Source organism: Aulonocara sp. 'chitande type north' Nkhata Bay, linkage group LG2 (genome assembly GCF_057382095.1).
Source record: "Aulonocara sp. 'chitande type north' Nkhata Bay isolate Kocher_YH1m ecotype deep benthic linkage group LG2, A_spYH_male_GT1.1, whole genome shotgun sequence".
NCBI lineage: Eukaryota > Metazoa > Chordata > Actinopteri > Cichliformes > Cichlidae > Aulonocara > Aulonocara sp. 'chitande type north' Nkhata Bay.
This window is the reverse complement of record NC_141345.1, coordinates 677,564-691,957: the sequence shown is the minus strand read 5'-3', so window position 1 is coordinate 691,957 and position 14,394 is coordinate 677,564. Positions and strand designations below refer to the sequence as shown.

Sequence of the window (14,394 nt, the reverse complement as noted above, 5' to 3'; positions counted from 1 at the left end):
CAATGTCCACTCCCTGGATGTTCACCGGTGTCAGTGTGGTGGGTCTGCGTCTCCGGAAGTTCACCACCAGCTCCTTGGTTTTCCCGGCGCTGATCAGCAGGTGGTTCTGCTGACACCAGTATACAAAGTCCAGAGTCCACTGTCTGCACTCTGAGTCGTCCTCACCTGTGATGAGGTGACTATGGCAGAGTCGTCAGAGAACTTCTGTAGGTGGCAGCGTGGGGAGTTGATGGAGACGTCTGCGGTGTAGAGGGTGAAGAGGAACGGTGCCAGCACAGTGTGGGGCCCCCGTACTGCAGACCAGCGTGTCAGAGACACAGCCCTGTGTCCTCACATACTGTGGGCGGCCTGTGAGGTAGTCCAGTATCCACTGGGACATGTGTTGGTCCACTCCTGATAGCTCCAGCTTGTCCCTCAGAAGTCGTAGCTGGATGGTGTTGAAAGCACTGGAGAAATCAAAGAACGTGATCCTCACAGAGCTTCCAGGCTTCTCCAGGTCAGTCAGAGCTCGGTGCAGGAGGTAGATGATGGCGTCCTCCACCCCGATGCCAGGCTGGTAGGCAAACTGTAGCGGATCCAATGAAGACCTCACCAGGGGGCGCAGATGGTTTAGAACCAACCTCTCGAGGGTCTTCATCAGATGTGATGTCAGGGCTACTGGACTGTAGCTGCTTGCGTCCTTAGGATGGGAGGTCTTTGGTACTGGTACCACGCAGGAGGTCTTCCACAGCTGTAGTACTTTCCCCAGTGACAGGCTTGTTCCTCACTTACCACGTTTTGGACTGAGAAGACAGATGGTTTGAAAGAGGAGTGAAAGAAACCATCTATGTCCACTACAAAAGGCCATGTTGAACAGAGGGGATGGCTTGCAGCACCGTCTGCCACCTACAATGCAGTCTTAGGATCCCTTCCCAGGAACCTTAACACCCACTCGCCTCTTGCTTCAGGTGACCCCAATAGATTACATGATAGAGTGAGGCAAGATCTCATAGTGGGTTAACCTGAACGACCCTCGTTGACGCGGGAAAGCGCCCGTCGTTGGGTAATTCTGGTCGGTTGGCCCTCCTGGGAAGGTCCACCACTATGCCAACTTTTCTTTATGTATAGATAATGACTCTCACCGTGGTTTGCTGGAGTCCCAAAGCTTTAGAAATGGCTGTGTAACCCTTTCCAGACGGACAGATGCAAATTAATGTGTTTCTCATCCGTTCTTGAGTTTCTTTAGATTGTGGCATTTTAGCCTACTTCACTTAGTCAGACAGGTTCTATTTAAGTGATTTCTTGCTTCAACAGGCAGTAATCAGGCTGGGGCACAGCTAGTGAAACTGAACTCAGGTTTCCAAAAAGTTATGGTTAATCAGAGTTCATTCATATTATAACAGCCAATTACTTTTTCACCAGGGAAACCAACATAATACAGAAGCCTTACTGTAAAGGGTGGAAAAGCATCCTGTAGCAACATGAAGTAAAGAGTGCAGACACTTTACATACAGTAAGAGTATTTATTACAGGCTATATAGTAAAATAATATCAGGTTTACATTGTTTGACTGGCAAACATTTGCAATAGTATCAGTGGAAGTTTTACACAAAGAATTAAAAACAGTCAGTTGTGTAGTATATGTTATGGTTCTATTTCAAATTGTGTACAAAAGAAGCAATTCTTTAATAATAAAACAGTAACTTGACAACAGTCAGTAATGGAGCTAAATGACCTTCATACAAGAAAATGTAATGCCATGTTTTAGCAGTTCTTTCTCATTGTGTGGGTTAAAATCACTGGCATGTATCAACTGCCAGTTTAAAACTTGTATAAACAATAAGACATCGAGAGTGCAGCTACTTAACAGGAGCTTCACGTTTTTACATTGTTTCATAGTGAAAGTTTCCCTCGTCCGAGTGAGTCTCACTGAACAACTTAGTTTGCATGCAGCTGACTCCTTTCCATCTCCATAATCAGATTATTATCAGCTGCAGTTCAGAAGATGTTTTCATCTCACTCACTACATGTCACAGCCACAATACAGTAGATTTATGTCTTTAATGAACCTGATGAAAAATACTTACTACTTGTAGTTTTATATTTTATATATATATAATTTTATATTTGCCTCTACCTCCACAGAGTCATCAGATGGATAGGAGCCAGTACAAGGAAAAATAAATACATTTTTATATTAAGAGGCTCATAATGATCCTAATATATTGGTATCGGGTTTTGTCTTATCCAATATAAAAGACTTATTCTGCATGGCCATATTCCTTACTGTCAGTAAACAATAAGAAAATGTTTTAAATATATGTGGCTCAGCATGGGCACTGTGAGAACTGTGTTTCCCATATGAGGGCTGTAATTAGGAGGTTGCTGCAGCAAATCTCTTAAAAATCTAACTAAAATCTGATCACAGCGCAAGCAACTCAGGACTGTGAATAAACATCACTTAATTTAAATTAAGGTTCCTTTTTTAGAAATAAATCTAATTCCTCCTTTCAGGCAGGGAAAACCTTTCATCTGCAACATTTCTTTAACTTTTTTAACTTTATTGGATTATGGTGCTGCTCTTTATGCATGCATGCACCACTAAAGAAGTTAGGTACCTGTGTGCTCTTCTTTATTAATGGCTGTGGAAATTGTGCACACTGGTCTTTGTACTGCTATTAAGTGGCTACAGCTTAATAGCAGTGCACAGAACAGTCTCTGGACATACACGTCGCTGTTTGTCCAACGATTTTTGGATTCATAAGCTTATACACGTTCATCTCTCCTTGGGCTGATTTCCTCTCATATAATCAATACTGCATTTGCTTTCAATATATTTTACAAATGTTTGTCCCAAGATTCAAAACAGAGTGAAGGAATATTTTTACTGTTTTGGTTCATTTGCAGCAGTTTCAAACCAAAAAGCTCAAACAAACTGGCTCTGCACGGCATACACAGTCCCCCAGTCACAGACGGACAAAGTTAGGGATGACGCAGTGAGAAGAACTGTACTCGGTCGGACCAACAAAGAATAGCATATCTGTAGGGAACACTTATTTATACAGCATTAAATAATGAACTGATGCTAAATCTGACTTTGCAGAGAATAAATCAGCATTTCTATACAAAGAGCTCTTAAAAAGGAGACGACAGAATAAAAAACCTCTCAGAAAACTATGATTTAATAACTGCTGGGATCTTGATAAATGCAGAAACCAGTTTAAAAAGCAGTCTTTCCTGTGATAAAAATGCAGCACATAGTTCCCAAACCTGTCGACAGGAGGAACCCTACAGCTGAGACTCCCTGACAGCTATTCACACTGCAGCCTCCTTTTCCTCCTGGCTCCCTTTGCTCTCCTCTCCCACTCCACCACCATCCATCATAAACCTTTGTTGTAGGTCACCACCTTGCAATCTGTTGCCATGGCAATCTCCGGCTCAAGGCAAGACACCTCGATCTGCCAACAAAAAAAAGAGAGTGAAAGAAAGCAAAACAAAGACCATGAAACCAAATGTAAGAATTGAGCTCTTCTCTCCTTCCTTTAGCCTTGAAAGTCATTTAGAGTTTTAATTAGACGCTGGAATAAAAGGATGTGGGTCGGGGCTCTGCATGTCAAGCTGTGTACATGTAATTTGAATTTTTGCACAGCTGCTCCCTGTGCCATCTGGCCTTGAAGGCAGCAGCCCGTCTAACAGTGTATGTCCTGTACCTGAGACATCTGGGGGAACAGACTGATGGCCATGGGTAAGGAGAGGCCAAAGGTAACCAGGCACACAACGCTGTGGATGGGCAGCAACAGCCTGCGGTTGCTCTGCAGAAATCGCAGCCTACACAAGTCAAGGCAGAGATAAAAAAGAAATGTGAGCGTGCTGTGTGGATCGATCCCAGATGACTCCTGCAAAGCTATGAGTTATTTTTGGATCTGGAGAAAAACATCATGTGCAGATTTAGGGGAGCTATTTCTGCACGATTAGAGGGTGTGAGATTTATGTGTGTGTGAGAGAATATCATAAATCTGACTGCAGATTCTTCTTTAAAGGCACAAAATCTGCTTTACTTTTCTATTTCTTCTTATATTGTCTGTCCTTTACTCTTGTGACCTTTGACTGAATGAATAGTTTAGTAAACACTTCGGGGCACAACACATGCCAGCTTTGGTTCAGTACACACAAAGTAGTACTTGTAGTATTTGCTGTGCATTTTTAGAACAAATTCAAGCAGCCAATACTAAAAAAGAGCACAATTAAAGCAATGGTAAAGCAGTCCCAGTTTGCTGCACAATGACACAAAGCAAACTACTGTAATGGATTTATTGATTGCTGATTGTGTTAGAGTCTGACTTTGGATAACCATCAGGAGGCAAAAACATCAAAGCTGATAATACAAAGCCCTGCACCTGCCAGATTATTAAATTGTACTTTAATTAAAAGGCTAACTTAGGCTTCAACTGTTCTTTTGCCATGATTTGATTTAGTCACAGTCATACTTAAGTACTAGTGTTACTTCAGTTTTGACTAAATGGGTGGTCGCTGCATTTTCTTGTATTATAGGTTGAATAAAAAGCATCATTACCCACAACAGCATTCATAAACGTAATTATTCTATATGAGTACATTTGTTTCTTTTCATTTGCTTTTCTTTTTTGTTTGATTTGCTTTGTTGGAAAACTTACTGCATTATATTTTACATTCTGATCATTTTACATGTTTGAGGTTTGTGCTGTTACTGTTTTAACTGTGCCACATCGCTCTAGGAACTTTTGGCAGCAGCTTTATGTACTTTTCTAGACCAACTGGCCAACAACTAACAACAACTAACAGCAACAAAAGTAAGTCACTAGTTGCAACCCTAACAGGAAAAAAATCTTAACAATGTATTTCTGCACAAACCTCTCGAGGTAGGACATAATGATGGGGGGCAGGACAAAGATTGGCATTGGGAGGACCACACGTGTAAAGGCAGTTTCCATGATTGCCTGGGGATAGAGAACATTGTGCACATGCTCCATTTCAAACACTGAGTTTATTTATTTATTTTTCAGGAAATCAGATGGCATTTGGATTTCAAACGAGAATCATGCATGCAAAAATGAAAGAGCCCTCACATGTCTCGCAGCAATTCTGGAGGATCCCACAATGTTCCCGTTGTTGTCAAGCACATCGATGCCCTCGGACAGCTCATTGTGTCTCATCAGGCCCACGTTACAGATGTTTGCACTAGCTGGAAAGGGAGAGGGAGACAGCTCAGAAATTATAATGCATTTTAACCAGAATCTGTGCAGAGACTGACAAACAACGACTGCAGCCACAGACGTTGTGACTGTAGTCTGTGCAGCCACAACACTGTGGCCCAAACCAGGACACTACCATTACTTTCTCCATTACCATCACTGTCAAATCCTGTCTCAGAGTGATGACGATGCTGAAAAGATCGTGCACGTATCAATTCCAGGCATGACTATTGTAATGCATTATTAGGTCACTTTAAATGTCCCTGAAACACTTTCAGTTGATCCAGAACACTGCAGCGAGAGCGCTAACTAAAACTAAAAGAGAAATCACATTTCTTCATTTTCAGTTTCTCTTCACTGGCTCCGTGTTATCAGAATTTAATTCTCATAAAAGACATAATCAGCCTCCATCTTATCTTAAAGACTATGTGGCTGTAGCTCAGGTGGCAGAGCAGGTCAGCCACTAATCAGAAGGTCGGTGGTTCGATCCCAGGCTGCCTCCTGATACTAACCCCATGTTTGCCTACTGGTGGTGGTCAGAGGGCCCGGTGGCGCCAGTGTCCGGCAGCCTCGCCTCTGTCAGTGCGCCCCAGGGTGGCTGTGGCTACAACGTAGCTTGCCATCGCCAGTGTGTGAATGTGTGTGTGAATGGGTGAATGACTGAATGTAGTGTGAAGCGCTTTGGGGTCCTTAGGGACTGGAAAAGCGCTATACAAATGCAGGCCATTTTACCAGGCCATTTAAAGACCACATAGTACCGTATTATCCTAACAGAGCATCGCTCTGTGACTGAAGGTTTACCAGGGATTTATGCTTCAGTGGGAAATCTACACCATTGGCATGTCATAACTGCAAACCTCTTTGAAACCCCACACCTACAGCATAACCCAACCTGCACTTCCTTGGAAATGTAACTACATTTCAGGTTGATGCAGCTTGCACCTATTGCGATTGGCCTATTCAGCACTGTTCATTCCTCTTATGTATTTCCGGTTACTTTTTCCGGATTGGTTAAATTACAAGAATAGAATTGAGTGAATGTACAGAGTAGTTCCCAGCATTATCAAAAGCAGAATATCAGATACAACCTTCAGCTATCAGGTCTCTCTGCTATGGAGCCAGCTAAGATTACACCTAAAATGTGCATTTTTGATTAAGCTTGCAGTTCATACTCGTGTAGATGACCCTTCACCAGCCTTTAGTTATACTGCAAAAATGTCCGGTTGCTGGGAGCTTCTAATGATGCACTGTTTCTTCATCAATCATGGCGGATGGCTGCCCCTCCCTGAATCTGGTTTCTTTCTGTTAAAAGGAGGGTTTTTCGTTCCCACTGTTGTCAAGTGCTTGCTTGTAGCGGGTAGTGTGATTGTTAGTTTCTAGCTAATATTCTAGGATATAAAATGAATTAATGCAGCACTTTTTGGTCTTTTAGTTATGAGAAACCTTTCCCATACAGCTTTATTCAGAGCTAGAAACATTCAGGAAACATACAAAAATTAAACATGACCTGATATTAAAATGTTGAAATGATGTTAACCAATTTGTACAAAGTACCAGGGTGTTCAGTCAGACATGAAGCTGACAAAGAAGAAGAAAATAGAAGCATGTCGTGGATTAATCTGTAGAACTGCTGATGTTCATGAGAATAACAAGTTCAATAATAAAAGGAATACATAAAATATCCTAGCACAATTACAAAACTCTGAAATCATTTTTAAACAAGATGTAAGATCAACCAGCAGAGGGCCACATGAAACCCACCCTCATCATAACAAAGGCTCCTTTGAAAACCTACCTACAGCTGGAAAGGGGACAAGTCTCTGTATTATCATTCTGGTGGCAGGACTCAATTTATTGGCCTTCTGAATCAGCACATTCAGTCCCACCTATAAAATATGGAATAAATATCTGTTAAATCTCGTAATTCCAAGTAAAACCAGCTTTTTATACAGCTCCACAGTGCTGCAGTTAAACATCTGCAACATGATAAAAGTTATTCCACAAGACGAACTGTATTAATCTTAAACCCACTCACTGCAATAGATACAGCACTCGTCACAGCTCCTGCGTAGCCTTGAATAAACTTGGATGTTGGTGTAGGCTGAAGAAAAACAAACAGTGTCACAACATTTGTATAGTTGGTTTTTTTAGTTTAGTTTGTATTTATTTGCATTTTTACCTTTGTCGCATTACGATTCGCATAGTTCACACAGGCATTGTGACTCTGGTTCAACCACTGAAGAAAAAAGGAAGGGAGGACATGAGGGAAGAGCCGGGCTTAAAGGATGAGCGAGTAGTGTTAAACAGAGCAGCAGCACTTTATTTTACAATGTCCCAGTGTATAACAGGTGGTAAAGCTTTGCATGTACCCAGTAAAAGTGCACTTACCAGATGTTCAAAATGGACAATAAATGCAATGATTTACAATAAGCATGTTATTTACAGTACCTGCCATATAATGGTAGACACCACAGTCTGATTTGGGAGAAGAAGGCCAATGACCTAGATGAAATCAGGGAATAGGAGCTTATTTTTGGACAAAATAAGTTCAAAATCTCCTTTCATCTGTCCCCAAATTTGACCGTGTTCTATGAAATGCATGGCTTTCATATGTGACTTACAATTGGTGTTCCAAATGGTACATAACCTGCACAGTGAAAACATGATTTTCAGTGTAGACAATGATGATACAATGGATCAACTCAAACAAGTTCAGCAAAGATCTTCATCTGAGGCCGTACCTGACATTCGAAATGGCATGAAGATCTTCTCTCCTGTGTCAGGATGAATGATGGCCTGCGTGCAGAGAGCATGAAAGCTTCCTCATGCCGCCAGCAGCCCAGAGACTTGAATGTATGAAAGGGCAGTAAACGTGGGCCGACTTACGTCCGATATAATACTTACCTGTTTGATCTTCTGTGCTTCCCACAGCTGAACATGTGAGCAATGCAATAAAACAAAAGAACTATAATTAAATATGAAGTATTATTATAATTTTCCTTAAATGGATGGAAGATGTTATTGAGTTTGCCTTTTCTATATTGTGAAAATGTACATTTTGCTGTAGCCAGGATGTTGTGATTTCTCTCAGGAACAGATTGTGTAATATTATGTCGTAACATTCACCTGAACGTCAGACACTCCAGGTGGGAGTGAGCCATGTTTGTAGTCATCGAGGAGTTTGATGCATTCGTTTAGCCGTTTCTGTCAAAATTGGAACAAGAATGAAATTATCCTTTTGCAGGAACAAGATTGTGTAGAATATAGAATTCTGTATTACTGCGGCGCTGTACCTGAACATATATAAACAAATTTATCCACAATACAGCACCTTTCCATCTGAAAATACACTTGAACATCACTTTGCATTTGACAGGAAAATATTTAAGACTGCAAAAAAAGCTTTACCTTGTAATTAATTTGGCATTTTAACAATTATTTGTTGTAGAGTTATGAGAAACCTATCCATCATGTGCACATGGCATGTTTAGCAAGTTGATAGTTGAATTCTTGAGTTTTTATTACTCCACTGTGACACCTTTTAAGATGTTCAAATACAAAATGTTTTCATGAATCAGGAATATCACTGTGAAATATGACACACAGATACAGATATATGGAGTTTTATTTATTGTACAAACTGAGGGTGAGAAATTGCAGAAAAACCCTGAGCCCCTTGCCCACACAGTGAGGGGACCTGGTGGCTCAGTTATGATGTGGAAGGGGGGTTTTCCTGGAATGGTTTAAATCCACTTGTCCCATGTTCAACTTTATCCTCTAATAAAATGTTTCTGTCCTCGTGGGAGTGGCGTCTCAGGATACCAGGGTCACCATCCAAAGAACACGAGGGGTCCCTGAATTAGAGTTGGATGTCTCGAGACCGGTCTTGGTCTCGAGACCACTTTTACGTGGTCTTGGTCTTGTCTTGGCCTTGACGGATTTGGTCTCGGTCTTGTCTTGGTCTTCCTGTCTCAGATCGACATAGTGGTCGGGAGATTTGGAGTCAACAGTATCCACGACGCACAGCGTAACGTTCGATAATGTGTCATGCACAAAAGCATCAGCTCTACGAGCCGTGCTTACAGAGCGCTTTGTAGTGAATCAGAAGAGTCGACTCCCATTGAGCGAGAGCCGCTCCTCACTTAATTTCCTTTCAGCTCTCACACAGTGGCTCAGCTATGCTCCAATCCCATAATCACATGCGAGGATATAGGATAATATCATTATGTGAAAAACAGAGAGGGTGAGAGACGCGACAGTCAAGTGGAGCATCCGTCTGTCCTCTCAGTGAGTGAGTGAGACAGCAGACAGCGGTGAGGAGAGCTGTGCGAGTGCATCGCAAGAACACATAAATATGCCCGACACCCGTAAACGAAGCAGCATCCGGCTGCAGTTTAAAGACTTTTTTGTCTCGTTCTCGGTCTCATCTCGTCTTTGTCTTGGTCTCGATACCCACTGGTCTTGATATTGTCTTGGTCTTGGTTTAGGCGGTCTTGACTGCAAGTCTACCCTGAATTGGCTGATGGGTACGAAAATGATGTGAATCGTATGACATGATCTTCACCATCATCCGCTCTCAATACAGTAGAACATAAATAGGAGATTCACTACTAGAGACTAGAGTTGCACTGAAGCAGTCCTGGCAGCCCGAGATGGCTGAGCATCTTACAAAGAGACTTTGTTGTGTTTTTCCTTTAGTTTGACACCTGTCTGTACATCTAGATGTTTTAGAGAAAACGTTACCTGTGAGACAAACAGAGTGCTCGGGTCAATGATGTCTACAAAGTGTCTCAGTCGACCAAAGAACGAACCCTGGGAAAGACAGCATGACAGAGTTAATCCTTAAAAATAGCAGGAAAACATGTTTTCACTCAAATACACAGAACCAATTCCATTCGACTTGTTCGTGATCATAACAAACAGTTTTATCTGCCTCACAGTTACACTGAGTCAGCAATAGCTTCATAACATCACATGTCTGCATCCTGTTGTTTTATATTGACGGAAGAATATTTGCAAGGTCAAAACCAAGGTTCAGAAACACTGAAATGAATACACATGATCACGTTAATCTACTTCAAAATGTAATTCACAACTTCTTTGTGTAGCAGTTTTCTTATAATCATATGGAAGGAAATAATGCTGAGATGTAAAAGCAAATTATGTATTTTAAGATTAAAGTTTGGGGGAAATGCACCAGCAATCTGCACATTTACTCCAGTAAAAGTTCCTCCCAAGTGAGACTTGAAGCTGCTGGTCAAGTGCCCTGTTTTCTGTTCCCTTCACTGTCTCTACATCAGCATGCCAATTGCTAAGTATGTGTGCCAGCAATCTGAAAAGGCCCAACAGGAGCCTGTGCCAAGAGTCTCTTTGGCAAACCAGACGGGTGAAAACATGGCAGCTTCAATCAGAATCCGTCAGAGACATTTATCAGAGATGAAGGGAGGGAAACACAGCAGAATGACAGTGGAACTGACACGTCTCTATTTTCATTACCTCTCTAGCACCAGTTTCAAATTGAAATGACTGGAAACAACCTTCTGTCCTTATAAAGACCGTAGGTGTATAAATCTATCCGTATCACTGCTCTGGGTTTTCTGTCACTGCCTCGTTCCCTCATCGCATGTCTCCTCCTCTGACAGGCCATATGTGCTGCAGTGCTGTTTTGTAAGAGTGGGGCGAAGGGAGGATCTGTGTGAGGAGCATGAGTAATTAATATGCATGAGTTTCAGCTCCCTGGAGAACACACAACAAGGCTAGCAGAGATGGAGCGCGGCACAGAGCACAGACAAACCAAACAAGATTCATGCTGATTCAAGGACTGCCCTAATTTTTAATGCTTTGATGCAAAGAACTAAAAGTATTGCAGCACCTTGAACAGCCCAACATGAACTGCAGGTTACTGATGAAAAACGAACGTCTTTTTGAGGACCAGAGGGGAAAGAGCAATGAAAAACTAATGGCGGGGCCGAGCTGGGGAGCCTTGGTGATGGTAATCAGTTAAAAAAAATGATAAATATCCTGAGACAAAGACTGTTAATAAGCTGTCACTTGGGCAGTCTGTGAACAATGCAATATCCTGTACTAATTGGTGTGTCCATGAATGAATTATGAAACAGATCTGGAGGCACACTCATGCATGCAGTGCTTCAATCCTCCTAAATTAGATCAAGAGAGACAGATTGCGAGAGACAACATTCATTTGTGTCTCTTTTGGTCTTTTTGTGTCTTTGACGTCATCTTGTGTCTCTTTGTGTTGTTCTACATCTCACCGTAGTCATTTTGTGTAATGCTGCATCCCTTCCTTATCCTTTTGTAACTCTTACTTGCTGCTTTATATCTTTTTGTGGTCATTTTTGCAGGGTTTTCTTTTTTTTTGGTTTTTTTTTTTTGGTTTTTTTTGGGGGGGGGGGGTTACAATTTTTGCAGCGATAGCACTTCTGAACCACTGAAAGAGGGTCCTGGGGTTAAACCTGGTTTTAGGGCCACTGGGTGTGGAGTTTGCATGTTCCCCTCGTGTTTGTGCTCTGTCAGAGTGCCAGCTCCTGCCTGTACTGAAAAACACTCCAGGTTAGGTCACTCCTGCAAAACACAGTGCCTCTTGGTTAAACTGAACAGCAAGTTAAGAAATAGAATGGAATAATAGAATAATATCTGAATAATATTTGAATGATTTCTGTGTCTCTTTGTGCATTTCTTCAGTAAAGATCTGTCACATCAAATGTACTTGACCCGAAAACACTTCAGTAGTTGTGGGAAAATTTTCATATTTTCCAATATTTTTTTCTGCTGTCATGGTGGCATAATAACAACTGTATTGGTCGCTCGTGTGAGTTGAGAGAACATCAGATTTAAAGCAGTTTAGTGTGACTTTAATTTACACTCCACGCATGAAGACTTTACTCTGTGCATTGACATTACAGCGTAAATAACTCCCTTAATACTGCTGTTCGTTAAATGGGAATGACCACAGAATAATTAGATGCGAGTTTAACTTGTCCTCAACGTGCCATCGGAGTCAACGTGAAGGACACGTTATCTGTCAGGCCTGACCACTGCAAATTAACTAACGGAGGGAAAATTCAGTAATGAGCTTCAGACATTCGTGGAAGTCCAGTAACGTCAAACAAAGTGGGAGCAACAGCAGTCTGCAGGAAGCATCCTGGGGGTAAAAAGAAAGTTTGGTTGGACTGGATTATTGTACAAGATGTTCCAACAGATTTTGAAGCCTAGATTAAAAGTGAAAATAGGAAAAGCCAAACTCAGACAGCCAGTTGAAGATTTGAGAGAAAACGACCGACGGCGAGCTCTCAGTGTGTTGACTGCAGATCCGAACAGTGATATAACCGTGCGTCGAAGAGGCGTGGAATCTCATAAAACACTGATATGGCACTGCCGACGAGAAATCATTTCCACTATAAAAACTGCAATAAAGTCAAAACTCATCCATCTCTACCAAGTTCACTAGCAGCTGGAAGTTACTGCGGTTTAAATAAAGGCAACGAAGAATCGGATCACAAATCAAAGCCAACTTTGTGCCCACAAACTGCCTCAGCATCCGGAACGGAGCGGCTGCAGGGCGGAGGATGGAGCTGTTTTCCACCGAAAAGCCTGAAAACAAAATCCCATTAACGGATGGTTAGCGGAGGGTAGAGGGGGGGCTTACCTGGTCGTATCGGGGTCTCCCGAGCTGGAATGCAGGACACGCTGCGGATTCCGCCATGACACTCAACTATTTATTTATTAATGAACTGGATCATGAACGGATTTCCAAGTACAGCGAACTACATTCAATGTGTAACTAGTGAAGCAATGTGCCGCTAAGCCTGCCGGGAGATGTAGTTTTCTCATTTGCTTTAACGCTGGCAAAGTTGAAGCGCATGACTACACATCCCAAATAATCGATTAGGTGAACGCTATTGCATAACTGTTCGGATTGATCTTGGGGAGAGATAACCGCTGATGCCACCATAGGTGTCAGATAGACCCAATTACTCATAATGTGAGGGGGCGTGGCCGGATGTCTGCAAGGAGTAATGGTCGGCCTGGAGCGACTTAATAAAGAACCAGCAGCGACAATCTATGTTATCAGTCAGACACTTTCATTACCTCTTATCATTCTGTGGAGAGAAGCAAGACACTGCCGCTTAGGAAATTACTTCCATCTCAAAACACCAAGAAAAAAGACAAGAGATTTTGTTTTTTCTCCTCTTATAACGCTGATACATATGAAGAAAAATAAGAGGAAACTGAGAAAAAATAATAAATAAGCCAACTGTGGCATATGGAGCGAAATGTGCATGATAAATTCGGATAAATGACACTTCCAGCGTCACTTTCAAAGCATTCATTTTTTCCCCTATAATGTTACTTTGGGGTTACTTAATTATGAACACTGTTAATATGCATCAGATACCCCCCAAAATAAGATTTTAAATGCTATCTTCTACTATTACATAAGGACAAGATAAGGATACCCCTTCTCTGACTGCAATTACATTTTATCTGCTAAATTTTGTGAGCCCCTTTCTGTGTGTACAGATCTGTTCCTTCTAAACGGGAACTGTGCCAAACCTGATAAAGTCTTTGCTTTCTTATTTTACTATAATCCAGCCACCTGAAACCAACACTTCCAGAAGCACAATTACGTCGTCACTCCTGCAAAGGGATGTGTTTGCCTGGTCTGTGGAGTCATGGATGCAATTTTCTAATGAAGTTGCAGAGCAGAGGTCCCTGTTGAACCAGCAGGTTTCCACCAAAGCTGTAAAGTCAGGAGTGCCCTCTAGCGGAGATAAAAAGCATTGCTGCATGACTTACCACATACAGCACAGTTTGCAGGACGGCATTGATTTGTCACTCTGCAGACCTACTGCAGTTTGATCAGTAGCAAAAACAACATAAGTAGTGTGGAAGGTTCGGCTCATGTGCACTTTATTTTATTATATTACAGTACTGCGGTCGTGTAAAGCATTGCAAGTAGCTACAGTCACACTAGAGTGGCATTAGGTATGATGTTATTATGACAAACTTTATTTGATAGAAATAACTTATAATACTCTTATTTACTGAATGTTTACTCTGTTATCCCTACAGTAAAATGTTATAATTTCAACATAAACAGACAACAAAAGCTTAAAAATATATTAAAACATTCTGACTATTTTAGCCTGTAAAATTCCAGGAG

The 14,394-nt window shown here is 41.7% G+C and overlaps 1 protein-coding gene across 2 annotated transcripts; it reads right to left on the bottom strand.

The window, feature by feature from the left end:
- Window positions 1-1,462: 1,462 nt before the first annotated feature.
- On the bottom strand, window positions 1,463-13,191 carry sfxn5b (sideroflexin 5b). 2 transcript variants are annotated; one of them, XM_086300781.1, is made up of 14 exons: window positions 12,877-13,191; window positions 9,954-10,022; window positions 8,337-8,414; window positions 8,115-8,141; window positions 7,952-8,006; window positions 7,832-7,857; window positions 7,659-7,712; window positions 7,390-7,446; window positions 7,246-7,311; window positions 7,006-7,096; window positions 5,085-5,200; window positions 4,870-4,955; window positions 3,690-3,807; window positions 1,463-3,437 (listed from the first exon to the last, which is right to left on the bottom strand). In XM_086300781.1, the coding sequence occupies exons 1-14, from the start codon at window positions 12,931-12,933 to the stop codon at window positions 3,360-3,362; spliced, it is 978 nt and encodes a 325-aa protein (XP_086156907.1). In that variant the 5' UTR covers window positions 12,934-13,191; the 3' UTR covers window positions 1,463-3,359. The 2 variants fall into 2 exon arrangements, with proteins under 2 accessions (XP_086156907.1, XP_086156917.1); XM_086300791.1 differs by lacking the exons at window positions 7,659-7,712; window positions 7,832-7,857; window positions 7,952-8,006.
- Window positions 13,192-14,394: the final 1,203 nt, after the last annotated feature.